The sequence below is a fragment of the Oryzias latipes genome, chromosome 3, assembly GCF_002234675.1.
Source record: "Oryzias latipes chromosome 3, ASM223467v1".
In the NCBI taxonomy this organism is placed as follows: domain Eukaryota; kingdom Metazoa; phylum Chordata; class Actinopteri; order Beloniformes; family Adrianichthyidae; genus Oryzias; species Oryzias latipes.
In genome coordinates, this window is record NC_019861.2 from 11,136,926 (window position 1) to 11,153,163 (window position 16,238).

The following is a 16,238-nucleotide window of genomic DNA, read 5'->3' on the forward strand; positions in this document are numbered from 1 at the left end:
AGAAAACAGAGCGCTTGTCACCCACAGTATCTGCTCATCTGATAACAAAAACTCACAAATCATTCAAATAACTATAAAAGATTGATTATAAAATATAAAAACCCCATGTAATGAACCGCACTTCTGTTTTAAAATACCAATTCTTACAATAAATGCAGCTTCTTCCAAAAATTAGGCTCCAGAGACAGATGTTTCACAGTTTTCTAATTTTATATTGTAGAGAGACAAATGCACGATCACACAGAAAGTCCACCCGTGCAAAATTAAGAAAAATGTAAGACGTGAGAGTGAAGTCTCATTTTTGTTATGGCCAAAGAAGCACAGTGGGGTCAGAGCTCCAGCTGGGTTTAGAGCATCCATGCAGAAGAATGAGAAACGTGAGGATAAATATCTGCTGCATTCACCAAAAATCATAAAGTTTGCCTCAGATGACTGGATCAGCAGCAGCAACATCTCCTAATGTTTTTGTTCCGTGTGGTTTCTGCGTAACTCCGACGAAGTGAATGTCAAGAATGGGATGCAGATGGAAAAAAAAAACTGTAACCCTTGTGCTATCCTAGGCACTAACATTGGGAGTTGGGTCATATAGACCCGCTAGACAGTGCTTTGAAACTTTTTTCTTCAATGATTTGTGATCTTCACTCATGGATTACATGAAATCTTTCCACCTTTATCCACCTTTGTCATGGTAAGGAGAACACGTCAAAGTAAGGGTGGGGTCATCTAAGATAGCACAAGGGATAAACCCCTTTTTGTCGTATTATTTTTTATTTATTTGTTACATTTAGTGTGTGTGGGGAGGGAGAGGGGAAGAATGTGAGGGGAGGGTGGAAGAGAGTAAAAGAAAGAAAGGTGAAAAGGTGGGGGATACAAGCACTGATTTGAATAAGTTATTATTTTAAGCTGTAACAATTATACCAGATCAGCTGGAAAGACGAATGTTACATCAAAGGTGAAAATCTGACACTAAGATGAGCGAAAAAAATCTGTCCATCAATACACTGTGGGTAAGGAGGAGGGATGAAGCAGACAGGGAGCAGTGTGGCAGTGTGCACGTGCACGTGGGGGTGGAGATACATGCATGCTGCCGACGAGAACCGTGTGTTCATAAGGGGAGCCAGATCCTACCCAGCCAGACCAGCCAGACCGGGAGAGGGGAGGAGAGCCCCCCAGGCCAGAAGCCCCCCCCAGCATCAGTTTCTCATTTACTTTAGAGCAAACCGATGAGGATTTTGGTTCTCTTTTGAGCTAAATATCTTGCTGCATGGTCTGAAGGTCAAAGTTTGAGCTGGAGAGTGGTTTACAGCATCAACACAATAAAGAGAAACAATATAAACGGTCATCTGGACTTAGTTTTTGAGACTAAAGACGTCTCATCAGGGCAAAAAAACGAAGTCCAGATAAACATTTTTCAAACCTCTGTTGCTATGGAATCATCCTGGGTGATAAGAATCCTCACAGATTCATCTTACAGACCCACTCCAGGGAGAATTGTGTTTTTGGTGGTTTTAACCTGTTCTTGGAGCATTTTTCTGATGATGGAGGACAAACATAAAGAAAATTCATATTAAAATTCTGTTTCTGAGTATTTCTTCATTCAAATTGTTGTGAATCAGGAGCAGAGGAAAAAGGCTGTTTGCAAAAACTTGTAACAGTGATCAAGACGAAGAAAACCACAAGCTCCCTGCTCCATTCTAATGCATCCACTTGTACACAAATGGATCCATGTACGTCTTTGTTTTCCTCGTCTGAGCTGGAATCTGGATCTAAACTGTGCGGCTGGACAGCTCCAATATTCCTGCCATTTTTGTTGCACGTCTAATGTTAGGTTGGGGGTGTGGGGGACTGTAAGTTAGTGGGAGAGCGTGGAAACAAATGGATGACGGGAAGTTAGAGTGGGCTTACAGCAGAGTTATTTCAATCTAACTTTTAGAGGACGTTTATAGCTGGCAGCAGTGGATGCAGTTTATTGTTGTTTTTTCTCAGACAAAATAGTGCTGTGATTGTTGGTACAACAACTGAATGGAGGACAGATTTCTGAACAAGCCTCTTCTGAAAACTGCTGATGGATAAAGAGAGCTCATCCAGGCCTCTTTGTTGTGTTTCTGCTAAACGTCTGAATCTTGTAAAAGACGCGGAAATGGTGAAGTAACCGTTGGAGGAGAAGAAACCGGAACATACAGGTTGTACTGACAGAGGATAACTGTGCTAACAGCAACAACACAAAACAATGTAACGTTTGTGTGAAGGAACAAAGGCAAATACAAAATAAAGACATATTACAGCATTCAGTAATAAAAAAAAGAACCAATCACAGACAGCTTGGTAAAGAAGACTCGCTCGCTATGATGTTATTGAGCAGAGAGAAAGGTGCAACATAAACTCTATTTAATGTCTCAATGCTAAATCTATAAAGGCTTCACTTTCAAAATAAAACACTTCTACATTTAAACAGCTCTCATATCTATTCTCTATGAATCAACTTCCATGTAGCTTTCCATTAAATGAAAAATGCGGAACCATATGATGTGGTTCCGTACATTCATGTAACCCTTGTGCTATCTTAGATGACCCCACCCTTACATTGACGTGTTCTCCCTACCATGACAAAGGTGGATAAAGGTGGAGAGATTTCATGTAATCTATGGGCACCAGTGAAGATCACAAATCATTGAAGAAAAAAGAATCAGCACACTGTCTAGTGGGTCTAGATGACCCAACTCCCAACGTTAAAGTGCCTAGGATAGCACAAGGGTTAAAACTAAATGAATCCCCAATGAATGAAAGTTCAGACTGGTTGCAGGTGTTTGTTTATCCGATGATGAAGGTCTGGATCCTGCTGTCCTGATGTAGCAAACAAAGCTTCAAATCACATTATGCCTTAAAATATTTAAGTGTTATTTATTTATTTTCATTTTAAACTCTTATTTTTGCATGAAGTTAAAAAAACATTAGTATTTTTTGTTTCCAATTTCAGACACTACTCATATAAAACACTATAATCAGCCCGGATCTATTATAATACAATCATTTCTCACACGACATCATAGATGGACCCCAGGGTGCCGGTGTGCTGGGCTACTTTAGAACCGCACGCATCTCCATCTTAAAGAAGCTCTAGAAATTCTAAAAAATAAAAAAAAAGAAAAAGACCTGAAACACTATAACCTAAAGAAAAATGCTACTTCTTTAGCTCATGGTAAAGCCAGAACGTCAAGAACTCCTAAATCAAAGAAATAAAAATGAATTAAAAAAAACAACAACCACAAAAGCGAGTTCAAGAGGAGACTGGATCTGTGTAGAAGACTTTGGGGGTCTTCTGCAGGTCTCCCCATCCTGCAGCACCCCCCCCCCCCCTCTGTCAGCTATCACTTCATTTTCCAAACACCGTAGACTGTGGCTCCTCTCATCACATAAACATAAAACACAGAGAAACAGTGTGAATACCTCGTCCCTTTACAAACAGACGTCTCACAGGTCAACCGGAGCAGCAGTTCAGCCTGTGAGGCCCGTCCTGACTAAAACATGAGAGCAGAGTTACCACATGTCCTGTTCTAAACTGATCTGTGTTATTCTGTGAAGCTGCAGCGCATTTATCTGGATCCGTTGCTGCTTGCATCTGTCCAGAGAACACGGCGCTCGTACGCAATAATCTACAGAACCATCAGAGATCACGGCTGACCTCTGGTCATCAAAACATGTGCTGCTATGTGGCTGCAGGGGATTCTGCTTCTCTGACGGCAGACGACAGCAGCGAGGCAGGAAGGACAGCCGTTCTGCCTTCTGAAGAAAGAAAATTAGTTGATAAATGGTGCTGTAACCCTTGTGCTATCCTAGTCACTTTAACATTGGGAGTTGGGTCATCTAGACCCACTAGACAGTGTTCTGAACCTTTTTTCTTCAATGATTTGTGATCTTCACTGGTGTCCATGGATTACATGAAATCTTTCCACCTTTATCCACCTTTGTTATGGTAGGGAGAACACGTCAATGCAAGGGTTGGGTCATCTAAGATAGCACAAGGGTTAATGTGATTGCTTAAAAATCATGAAATGGCCGATGAAATCCTGTTATTATTTTGTAGCTGTAAATTTTCCATGAAGCACTGCAACGATGTGTTCCTGGAAAACCCCCAGCTGTGCAGCGTGGGTGTGAGGTTTGTGCAGAGCGTCAGTGTGTAGCTTCAGTCAGCAGTGCAGCTCACGCCACGGGGGTCAGAGGTCACCGGAGAGGCATTCCAGGACGGGCACCGCAGCTCCCTGGAGGAATGGACACGGCAGCAGGAAGTCTGACCGTCTGTCGGGAGCTGCCATCTTTACCCCGCCCATAAAACTCTGTCCCCACACACAGAGAGAGGTGCAGCGCTCGCCTCCGATCCTTGTGCCTCCAGAGGCCTGCAGGGGGTAAGCCGTCCCACAAGGACTAAAACGAAAAGCACTTTTTTTTGTCCCTTTCACTGCAAAAGGTGTTAAAGGATCTTAGCAAGAACGAAAACCTGGACTAAATGTAAAATGTTGGGTGTTGTTTTTGCTTCACTTGCTAATTTTTTTAATAGTTTATGTTTAGAATACTTTTAAAAGAAAAAAAATTAGGACATCTATTGAAAAAAACAATTGTAAGATTTAGAGTTGCAAAAAATGCACACTAAAAAAAATCAATTGGTACAAGTCGTACATGGATCTATTTGTCTGCAAGTAGATGCATCAGAATGGAGCAGAGCAGGGAGCTGATGGTTCTAAGTCACATCTAAAAGCTTTTTACAATGGCATGTTTTTCAGCTCCTGATTCACAACAACTTGAATTAAGAAATATTTTAAGCTTAATTTCTGTATAAATGTCCTCCATCATGAGAAAAAAGTCACAAGAACAAGTTAAAAACAGCCTTTTCTCTGGAGTATGAATTGTTCGTGTGAGAACCCATGATATGGGTGACATGTTCTCTGTTTGTCAGCAGGGCAGAACATCCGTGTTCAGGCAGCGCTGCACGTGTCCTTCATTAAGCGCAGACGCCTTTCTGTAGGGTTTTGATTGCAGCTGTACTGTGAAGGCTAATAAAAAGCAGTGTGCTGCTTTCAAGCTCAATGCCACCATGACAGAACAAAAAGCAAATGGTACTTTTTTCTTTAACTCCAACCCCCCCAAAGAAACTGCCCAAATCTACAAACTCTTTTTTATTTTTGTTTTAATGTCATTTGAACTTCTTACAACTATAGTTAGCAAAGACTTCACATTATCCAGGTCTGCAAAAGATAGAACACTTTGACTTCAGCCTTCTTTTTACATCTTAGAAACAGCAATGATTAAGAACTAAAAAAGATCTTTTTGATCCGGTCCTCTCTCTGCGGTGAGATGATAAAAATCACACGTTAATCCGTCAGTTCACGACTGGAAACCAGTGAAACGGGGCTGCGTCTAGCCTGATGCTACGTCCACGCCGGGCTCAGAAAAGCGCCTTCGAGCGACTGCTTCCAATGACGAGTCCACGTGCTTAAACTCTCATGCTTACGCATCAATATACACGGTTTAAAGTCGATTTTTGGCCTCTATGTACAAAACACACGGCATTTGAACGTGTGTTGAAAGTTAAACCAGTTTAACGTGGACCAATCAGGAACTCGGATTTATTAGTGACGTTTGGATGGCGTCCATCTTAAATTCACGGAAGTGCCAACCGTTTGAAAATTGATCATGAAGGAGAATAATTGCAGTTTCTGCCCAAACGGAATCCTATGACACCAAGTCTTTCATTTATCAGAATAGAGCTGTGAAAGCAAAAAGCCTGAAGTGAGATTCAGCAGATTTTTCACCGCTTTGACATCTCACCCCCAGCCTCTTGTAGCTACAGGTACACGCGGTAGTATGTGTTAGCGACAGACCAGTGTGAACACTGAATGCTAAAAGCCCAGTCTTGAACAAGCATTACATGCCCGGTGCGAACGTAGCATTACAGTCATCCTGAAATACATTCAAAAGGACTTCAGAGTACCTTCAGTAAGGCAACGACAGCTCCATTATATACATTTAAAAGAATGAAGACCAGTTTTTTAAAAAGTGCATCGTTGCAACTAATCTTTAAAGTAACACAAAAAAACAGTTGGATTTGAAGGATGGACATGAAATAACACATACGTTATCTTTACTGTCAGTCTTTTTCAAGTAACTCAAATCCCTTCTCTGTCCAGCAACGCGTCAACCAGCAGACGTCTCTGCTCTCCGTTCAGGACTCTCCTCGCACCAAAGCATCCTCACGTTACTCAGCCTTACAGTCATGATCTAAAGCAAAACCTACTGTCTATTACACCTATCTACAGTCTGTTTGCATAGTCTGGAAGTGACCACTAGATGAGAAGACGGTCCAGGATGAGGCGGTTAGCTGGACTCATCGATTGTCCTCCTCCTCCTCCTCCTCCTCCTCCTCCTCCTGGTTTGCCTGGGAGCTGGTGTGATCTGAGCAGGGGGGAGTGGAGGCGGCTGGCGGAGGTATGGGGAGCAGCGGTTATCTGTGTGGGGAGGCAGCATTCTGGTCATGGGTGAGGTAACAGTACGACACAGGAGGCCGTACATGGGGTCGTGCATCACCTTTCTCGAAGGGGCCGATTTGGATTACTGAGGAAGGAGAGCTGCTGCTCCAGGCTGCACACGCGGAAGGCCAAGTAGCAGGATGAGAGGATGAGGAGGATAATGCTATGGTAAAGAGCAGACACACACCATTAGAAAAAAAAACAAACTATAAACCTTCAAGGGCGTGAAAGAAGTGATCTGTAATGTATGCGTTTACCACTAGGGGGCAGCATTTCACAGTTGGTAAACATGAACATTCATGTTTCTTTCCCAATATAGATACTGTTCTTTTATATATATATATATATATATATATATATATATATATATATATATATATATATATATATATATATATATATATATATATATATATATATATATATATATATATACACACACTTACTTTTTTTAAATAACAATAATTCTTTTCAAACATCTTTTATTGCTAAGACAAGTTGATTGAAAATCTCTTTCTGGACTTCCTGGTTGAATCAAAGTCAAATGATTGAGAGGAGTTGGAACCTGCAGCCTGGAGAAGGACACGGATCCAAATCAGGGACAGTTGGAGGCGTTTGCCCGCAGGGTCTGGACCAGAACAGCCACTGACAAGTCCAGGAGTTTCACTGACAGTTGCAAAAATGCCGTGATTGTAGCGATTACCTCAAAGATTTGAATATCCACCCTTACGATCACTTGGTTATCTTTTTAATAATAAATATATTTGGTAACAATTCAACAGCAAGTTCAGCTAAAATATCTTTAGTCTGAATTATTTGCTTTGCCTTCGTACAAAAATTCCAACCCCTTTTTTTTTTAGTAATTCAGATGTTATTGTTTGAATGTCATGAAGGAAGAGTTTGCTTTACACAAACACAAGATAAAGTTGTTTTAACTGCTGGGTTGTGTGACTGATTCAGACAACATTAATGGCTTCTTAGTCTCAGTGTGTGTGTGTGTATCTGTGTGCGTAGCTGTGAGTCAGCTGTTGGAGGAGGTGAAGGTGGTATTGTCAGTGTGTGTATGTGTGTGTGTGTGTGTCTTCTTGAACACTCACAGCAGGGTAAAGAACTTCAGCAGCTGGTACTCCATCTGGCCCAGCTCTGCCACCGGCTCTGATAAAAGACTTCTGTCTGTCTGCAGACCTCGCTCTAAAACACACACACACACGCGCACACACACACACACACACACACACACACAGAGTGACACAAAACCATGAGCTCGGCTTAATTCTGCCACATATTTGGATTCTGCTGCTGTTCCACCAGTTTGAGTCCATCCGATTATTGGGATGCAGACATGAAACATCCATCAGTTCACAGTCTTTGCTTTTCACTCTCCTATTATCATTCAAACAAGTGTTTTGGTTTTAAAACATTGAAAAAATGTTGCTAAACATTGTTTATTATAGGCCACATGTCTGCACTTGGGATATTGTACTTAAAGCCAAAACAAAATTCTCTTGGTATTTAAAAAACTGTTTGTTTTTACTGCCATCTAGCGGTGGACCTGTAGATTGCATGTAAGTAAAACTGCTGGAAGAACTGACTTCTGTGTTTTGACATGACTACACAATAATGCCAACATTGTCCTTGACAACACATGACTCTAAATGGTCCCTTGCCCCCCCCCCCCCCCCACCCCCCAAACACACAGTTCACTCTGGGTACGAATACCATCATCTCATGGTTCTGCTGTGTCCACACGCTATAAACGCATGAATTCTGCTTTCGGGAACTTTTTTTTCGTTCACCATGGCAGTAATGTCCTCTTTACTAACTGTGCTTCAGTGCTTTCAAAGCATCTCACTTTAATGGTAACACATTTCTAATTTATTGGCAAACTTGTCATTTTATGACTTGACAGTATGAATTTCCTTCATACCATAAATGTTTTATGATCACGTTAGTTCCTGATTCTGATTTAAATAAACGTGATTTTCTGTCATTGTTGTTAACGGTTTATAAAGAGATGCTCCAAAATATAAGCTTTTCTGACTGTTTCCTGTCTCTAAATCAGAATTGCTGATAACTTTTTCATAAACCAAAACGTGTGCCGTTTTACTTAGAATGCATTAAAAAAAAAACTTAATGCAAAAATCATCTAAAAACCATAGAGAAGGCCAAACAAAAGGATCGAAATTTTTGTCTGAAACACTAAAAACTAGCCAAAAGCTCTCGTCTGCAGTGTTTCCTAACACAAACGTGTTTGTCTGCAAACACGTTTGTGTTAATCTCAACTTAATCTGCATTTGACTGTAACCTTTGCATATAATCCACTCGAGCAGATTTAAAGTCGATTTAAGAACAACACGATACACAATACTGCTGATCCACGGAAAGTATGTTATTATTGTTGGAAATCACAATCAACGTTTCTGCACACCAGTTTTTTAGGCGTTAGAACAAAAAATAAAACCTATGGACGGAATTTACTGAACATGAACATTTAAAACAAATAATAATATTTTAGGAGATTTTGTGTCAGTTAATGTTTGTGCAATATGTTGATTTTTATAATACTAACAGAATTCAAATGTATAATAAATAAAGTTATTTCTTGCCGGAACACTAGCATCGTTAAAACTTAGACAAAATCTCTTATAAAAGCAAAAAAAATAATAATTTATAGTTTTCAGAAATGTAAAAGACAAAGTTGAAAATCTATTTTGTAGAAATAAAAAGTAACTTGGCAAACAAAGGTTCTGGAGATAAGAATCATAAATGAAACAACTAGCTCAACTTCATCAGGTATAACGAGTTCAGACTCACTAACATGTTCTTGTGTTGGAGGACTTCAGATTCAGATTAAAACTGCATTTTTTAACAAATTCAAGTCTTTCTGCGTTTTTCTTTGTTCAAACTGTGAATGAGGAGCAGACAAAAAAAATGCAGTTTGAAAAAACTTGTATTTGTGATGTAGAAAATCTGCTGCTCTAAGCTTCAAGCTCTGAACAACGGGGAGAGGAAAGAGGGGCGGCGTTGCTCTGCACCGACAGTCCCGCCCACAACTCAGAGGCGAATTTCTAATGAACTGCTGCTGCTCTGCAGAGACTAGGTCCTAGAAAACAACACAGCTTTTTTTGATTTGGCTAAAAACGTGACAATCAGGATGAAAAGACGGGCGTGGTGACTTGAAGCGGTTACCAGAGAACAGACAGACAGCTCAGACCGGCACCGGGTTGGTTCCTCACCTTCCAGCGGCTGCTCTGACTTGAAGACCGTGTCCGCCGCTCCCAAGCCACTGCCGGAGTTTCCCAGGAGGTCGGGCAGGGAGGAGGACACAGAAACCACCGAGGGTTTCCGTCTCCACTTCAAGACTGACGGGAACTCGTCCACCACCGGGAACTCATCTGGAACCGGGAACTCGTCCTGTAGCGTTGAAAACGGACAGAAACACCTGAAGTAAGGAAGTCGGGTTTAGTAAAAGAATAAAGATCCTGGACTGATGGATCAGTTCAAAGCTTTTTATGTCCGTCCAAAGGGTTTCAATATTTCTCTGTGGCTGAATTCACTGACTTCTCTCAGCAGCGTGTTCCTCCACCTGCTTTCTGCTCTTACAACATCCACCACCATCACCTCTGATTTCCTCCTCCACACATCTGTAGAGGTCCACCCTGCAGAGCAAACTCCTCCGTCAGGGACTCTCCTAGCCCCCTCTACCTCTCCTCATCATTTGACCAACAGCGGTCCAACTTCTAGCACGTCATTGTTAACCATGATTTAAGGTGGTGGATGTTGAGCTACTTTTACTCGTCTCGTCCTGGATTCTGCCCCCTTGTGGTTGTTTGAAGCTACTACTCACTTGAGCTTCAATAAAGAAGTTGCGTTTTCATTTTTTGACACTTGAAGCCAAAAATCGGTGGCAAACATTTGGAAATGATTAGAGCAAACATGAAAGATTCCTGGAATTCCTTTTAAATTCCATAAGCAAATACTATTATGTCCTAATGCCGATGGAAAGGGGAAACATTTCGATTTGAAACAATTCAAAGATAAATATATTTTTTAGTATAGTTCAAATACTTTATCATCCTAAAGACTATGGTGGCTGAGTTTCCCAGAGGGAGAAAGGAGCAGGATCTAATTATTCCTGGACACAAAGCCGAGCTGTTGCAGAGCACACAAACACAAGGTGACTTCAGAGTGGCCTTTGATAACATCTTGCAGACTCAGAGGACGTTTTTCTGCAAGGCTGGGGCTGCAACAGGATGATGGATGGATCCGGTCTCACTCCACTGGGTTGAAGTCAGACCTCAGCTTTCACAACATTTTGGAGTTTAGAGGGGAAACACTTTGCAATAGTTGGTAGAAAGGGATTGTTTCACTGACCAGGGATAAGGTCGGCTCTTCCATGAACTGCTTTAAGCTCAGACTCTTCCCGTCAACCTGGAAAAACGAAAGCAATCGCCCGTTTCACTGACACGAACACATCACGGCAGGAAGCAGATGGGGCGTGCAGGTGGTGCGTTCACTGACCTGCAGGTGGGTGCAGATCCTGCGGAGGACGTCGTACACGCTGTCTCGTGACAGCAGCGACACAAACACATACTGAGGATCGCAAACAAAAGGCTCAATAAACAATTAATCATAAAAGATTTGGTCTAAAGAAGAAACGAGATAAAATAAAGTTAGCAAAAAATGGGAGTAAACAAGTCATTTCCAGGGGCGACATCACACTCACTGGTCCAGTTTTCTTCACTTATTAGGAAGAACCCCAGCCGGCTGCTGCAGCCTTTTTCTATGTCTTTGTGTTGGTTTTCATCTCAGCTTTTTGACTTTTTGAACTTCAGGTAATCATGTCAGGATCTGTTCTGCTTCAAATCCGTTTTTTTTTTCTTTGAATATTTGGCTACTGTTTGTTTGTGTTTCTGTCATTTTATTTTTATGATGTTCTTTATATTTCTGTCCTTGTTTCTATAATCTGGTTTTGTCTCTTTAGTATTGTGTTGTAGTTTAATTTCAGTCATTCTTTTCTTTGTTTCTAGCTTCTTTTGTTGGTTTTTAGCATCAGCCTTACTTTAGTTATTCCACCCACTCCATGTTAAATCCTCAAATCCCCTTTATCAATCCAGTTTCTGTGGTGATGTTCTTTATTGACCTTATTTCCATTAACTTTGTGTTGATTTTCTACATCCAGCCTGACTTCTTTTCTGCATTGTCAGAGTTGAGGCGTTTCATCTCCTCTGCCTGTGACTTCTCTTTAGTGGGACATTTTTTTGGATCAATTCATTTAGTTATGAGCTGCTGGCTGGTGTCTCTGCCTCCTTTTCTGGACCTGAACCTGACAGACTTTAGTCAGGCTGTGGTGAAGGTTTGTTTTATTTATTTACCTTCTGGCCGGTGTCTGTGGTGATTGCCAGGCCATTGGGCACCAGACCGGCTGTTTTGTGTTTCTTCACCAGCCTAACAGACACAACAGGAATCGCCACCTTAAGAGGGACAAAGATGAACGTAAACAAAGAGAAACGATAACCCCAAAAAGAACTACATAAAGGCGCTAACAATGAGTCAAAAGAGGATCAGGGGTCTGCGACCTTTAACCCTGAAAGAGCCATTCAGGTCGATTTCCTACCGACTCCAACCCACAAAGAGCTGCAGAGTCTTACTGTAACCTTTACAAAAAGCAGACACTGCTTTGTATTTAAGTTATTGTTACTATTATGATAAATATAAATACATGATTGTTTTCTTGTTATAAATTAAACATAAAAATAAAGAGAAAATATTTTCAAACCATGAAATAGTTTAAACTTTGACAGAGGTTCACATGAACTTCCTTTCAAAATAAAAGACACCCTGTACCACACAGGATCATCTTAAATGTAGTTTTAAAAAAACAACAACATACATTTATTATTAGAATTCATAAATCGGAGCTTTAAATCAGTATTTCTCAAACTATAAGGTGAACTTAAAATCCTTGAATTTGTTATAAAATAGACAGTCCACCTTAAAATCCGGAGCACCTTCATTCTGACTGTACTTACTGACCTTCAATTGATTTTCTGTAGAACTCTGTGCTCCAAATCTGTTCAAATGTTAGACTTGTGAAACGAACTGTCCTTCAACTGTTTGAGAAGGAGTTGAGTAACATTTGAGTTACTTTACTCAAACTTTAATACTAGTTTTTAACCTGAAAAATTTTTTCATTCGTTTTTAACCAGAGCTCCACAAAGGAGGGGTGGAAAAGCCACATGTGGCTCCGGAGCCTGGGGTCGCAGACTCTTTACAGCTTTACAGCAAAGCTTTCTCAGAACATCAGTGAGGAAAAATGTGGTCTTCTTTAATGGGAATGTGAGGAATGCAGTCTGAAAATAGGCTTTTGCTTCAGAGAGATTTCAGGATAGGGTTTGGTTTCAAGGAAATGAAAGAAAGACCACAGCTTCATGGAGGAAACTCAAAAAGACGATTGGATGAATCTGACAGCGCTCATGTCATAAAGAAGGGGACTAAAGAAGACATTAAGATGATGAAGAACCAAAGACGGACGCTGGAGGCATCTGACTTTAAGCTGGCTGTCAGCCAAACTAGTGACTTGAAGGGTTCGAGTTCCTTCACGAGCCAGAGGCGAGTGTTGGTCGGACGTCTGTACCTTGATGTCCTTGCCGAAGAGGTTGGCGTAGAAACACAGCCAGTGTCTGGAGATGTAGAGGCGGCCCTGCAGAAGGATGTCTCTGAGAAGAGCACAGGAGTAAACTGAGGGAACAAAAAGAGATGAAATGTCTTCAAAAAGCTGCAGGCCTGAATTTAGCCAATCTATTGGGGGGGGGGGGGGGGGGGGGGTCTTTGGGGTCTCAAATGCTTACAAACCATGCTATCATCTATCCATACATATCTATCTTCTCCTGTAAACTATTTGATATGTTTCATTAGTTGAAGCTGAATGCTCGTCCTGACACTAACCTCTGCATTTACCGGGCTAGGGACAGGCACAAGCAGGACTCTGTTGAGGCTGCATTCGTCTTTTTTTTTCTTTTTTTGTCTGTCTGTCCATCTGCTTATCTGTCTGTCCCTCCATCCTTAAGGTTTGTTGTCTTTTATTGTTGTTTTTGTTGTTACTTTATTGTTCACTCATCTGCTGTTGTTTTTGTGGGGTTTGTTTACATTTCTTATTTTTCGTTGATTATAGATTTTTTGCTCCACATTTGTGGGGGCATCACATGGCTCGTGCCTATATTTGGCCTTGCAGGCAGGTCAAAGAGGGATTTTCAGCAGTCCTGTCCATCGTTTCATTTTTTACTTGCAGATGGATTTGAAGCTGAGTGTGGGATCTCTGCTCCAGCAGATGGCAGAACAGAAGAACACAATGCAGGAGGGACACAGCGCCAGGACACACTTTAATGAATAAAAAGCAGGAAAACTTTAGAATGTTGCCTGGATTCTTTTTCTTTCCAAAAATGTTTTGGCTGTGTGAAGTCTAAACGCAGATCTTACTGTTCCACAGAAGTCTGCAGAGTTCAAAGACCCTCTCCGGTGAAAATTGTGTTTTTGGGGTTTTTAACATGTTTTTGTGGGATTTTTCTCATGAAGGTGGACATTAGGAGAAATCTTAAAATCGCATTTCAGAATATTTCTTTATTTAAATTGTTGTGAAAAAGGAGGAGTTGAAAAAATGCTGTTTTAAAGAGAAAGAGCGTATTTGTAATTAACTGTGATTAAAAGGTTCCTGCTCCTCTCCGGGACAGGAAGGGAAAGGTGGGCGGGGTTGCTCCACGCCAACAGTCCCAACCACTACTCAGAAATGAAACTATGCACTAGAGAACAACAAAGGTGTTTTGATTTTTGTGAAAATAGATCAAAAGATGATCAGAGTGGGAATTTAATGACTAAATAAGAGAACAAAATTACTTTAAATTAAGACCAAAGTTGCTCAATTTCATTAAACATGAAATTATACTGGAAAATAAATTACATTTTGTCCTAAAGTTACAGCAGAATAAATGTCCTTTAAAAAAAGTTACAAAATAAATATGTCTAATATCAATTAGACATATTTATTGGCAGGGTTAAGGTTATAATACTTTTTAACAATAAACAGATTTATTCCATTTTTAACATTAGAGAACATAAGTTTGACTCACTGAATTGCAAAAAACAAATACAAGCACAAAATATATATATAATTTTTAGAATAAGCCCAGAAAAGCGAACACTGTACCTTTCATGAGAATTTCATCCTTGGGCACGCATTGGAAGAGTTTGTGGTACTGCGAGTTGTACTTGCTGACAGTCTGTGCAGAGGGACAGGGCAGAGACATGAGCAGCTCCTTGGTGGACCGGCCTGCCTGCACAGCACCAGTCCCGCCGGCGCCCCCGGCTCCGCTCGGCGCAGGAAACACCCTGTCCCTCAGTGGCCGCGAGCTCTGCACCAGGCTCAGCACGTTGGCACCGTACTCACAAACACACTCGCGCACATCCAAGGCCTGGAGCAAACCGCTGCAAGAGACACACTGTTTCCCTGTCTCCGGTCAGTGCTGGGCTCCGCCCCCTTCCTGCATGCACATGCACTGCCGCGTCTAATGCGCACAACACAGACATACAGACTAACAGCAGCTGCTGCCTCTTCTAAACTACACCAGTACAGAGACTCCAGTCTGCGCAGCTCCCAGGTGACCCCCCCCCCCCCCTCCACGTCCTCCACGCTCAGCCCTTCATCCTTCTGAGCTACAAGCAGGTACTCACTCCTCTCTGCTCCTCCTTCCCTTTCCTCTAACTTTCTTGCAAACTCCTCTTCCTGATCACATTAGTCTCTCTGAAAAGGAAAGCTGCCATTTTCCTCTCAGCAGCAACAAAACTCCTCACCTCAAAAGTCTCAGTCTCCAGTTTTTTCTTCCTTTATTCTCCTTTAATGAAATTAGGCCACATGGTAGAATCATCAGGACTTATAGAAGCTGACAGTCGTGCACCGTCAGGAAAACTCCAGGGTGATGAAAGAGCAGTTTGTGTTCTGACCGATTAGTTTGTTGTTTTTATAAATTGTGCTTTTTAACATAAATACACACTTGATCCACATGAAGGCATACAGCACCATCAGCATCCCTGCTTCTTTGGTAATAATTCATAATAAGGGACACTTTATTAACATTAATGAATGCATAATTAAGCATGATTTAACTATTAAATGTGTTAGCATACCCTTTTCATGCTGTAATTTGCATTACTAGGCGTATTATTTGATGCTGTTAGATAGCAGTTAACTACTGTTTATCATTGAACCTTACTTAATGCATAACTAAGCATTAATTAAGGTTTGTTACTGTATTCTCAGAAATGTGAAGGACTGAGCACTTCTAAGCTCAAACTGTGACACTAAAGGGGGAAAAGCACTATTTATAGCAGGTTATATTATGTTCACACAGAGAAGGAACTAAGCTCACCGAGCCCCTGTAGCATTTCTTCACGTCTTCATAGGACAGGTCTTCAACCAAGTGAAACCTATCAAGATAAAGAGAAATACATCAGATAACATAACATAATAGGTTGAAGACGCTCAAAATGCAGCAAGGAAAACCTAAATCCACTATAAACCACTAACCACCACTCAAAACGGGATTGTCATTACATTAAAATGCAATAAAATAGGAAAGAATACAGGAAGAACCAGAAGAACAAGGAACCAGCAATAAATGAAAACAGGCAAGTGATTAATGGAAAAACCAAACATGCATTTAT

General features: G+C 41.1%; 1 protein-coding gene across 8 annotated transcripts in view; it reads right to left on the reverse strand.

Annotated features, from left to right (window-relative positions):
* Positions 1-5,156: 5,156 nt before the first annotated feature.
* gramd2a (GRAM domain containing 2A) overlaps positions 5,157-16,238 on the reverse strand; it is a 29,218-nt gene continuing 18,136 nt past the window's right edge. For 4 of the 8 annotated variants that reach the window (XM_023952844.1, XM_023952848.1, XM_023952851.1 and 1 more), the window contains 10 exons: positions 15,944-16,001; positions 14,725-15,016; positions 13,159-13,262; positions 11,897-11,995; positions 11,043-11,114; positions 10,896-10,952; positions 9,758-9,935; positions 7,619-7,712; positions 6,580-6,684; positions 5,157-6,500 (listed from right to left, as the gene is read on the reverse strand). In XM_023952844.1, the coding sequence (XP_023808612.1) occupies positions 6,497-6,500; positions 6,580-6,684; positions 7,619-7,712; positions 9,758-9,935; positions 10,896-10,952; positions 11,043-11,114; positions 11,897-11,995; positions 13,159-13,262; positions 14,725-15,016; positions 15,944-16,001 (1,063 nt within the window). In that variant the 3' untranslated portion in view covers positions 5,157-6,496. The remainder of the gene's footprint in view (positions 6,501-6,579; positions 6,685-7,618; positions 7,713-9,757; positions 9,936-10,895; positions 10,953-11,042; positions 11,115-11,896; positions 11,996-13,158; positions 13,263-14,724; positions 15,017-15,943; positions 16,002-16,238) is intronic. The other 4 variants (XM_023952853.1, XM_023952863.1, XM_023952862.1 and 1 more) reach the window with 1 other exon arrangement.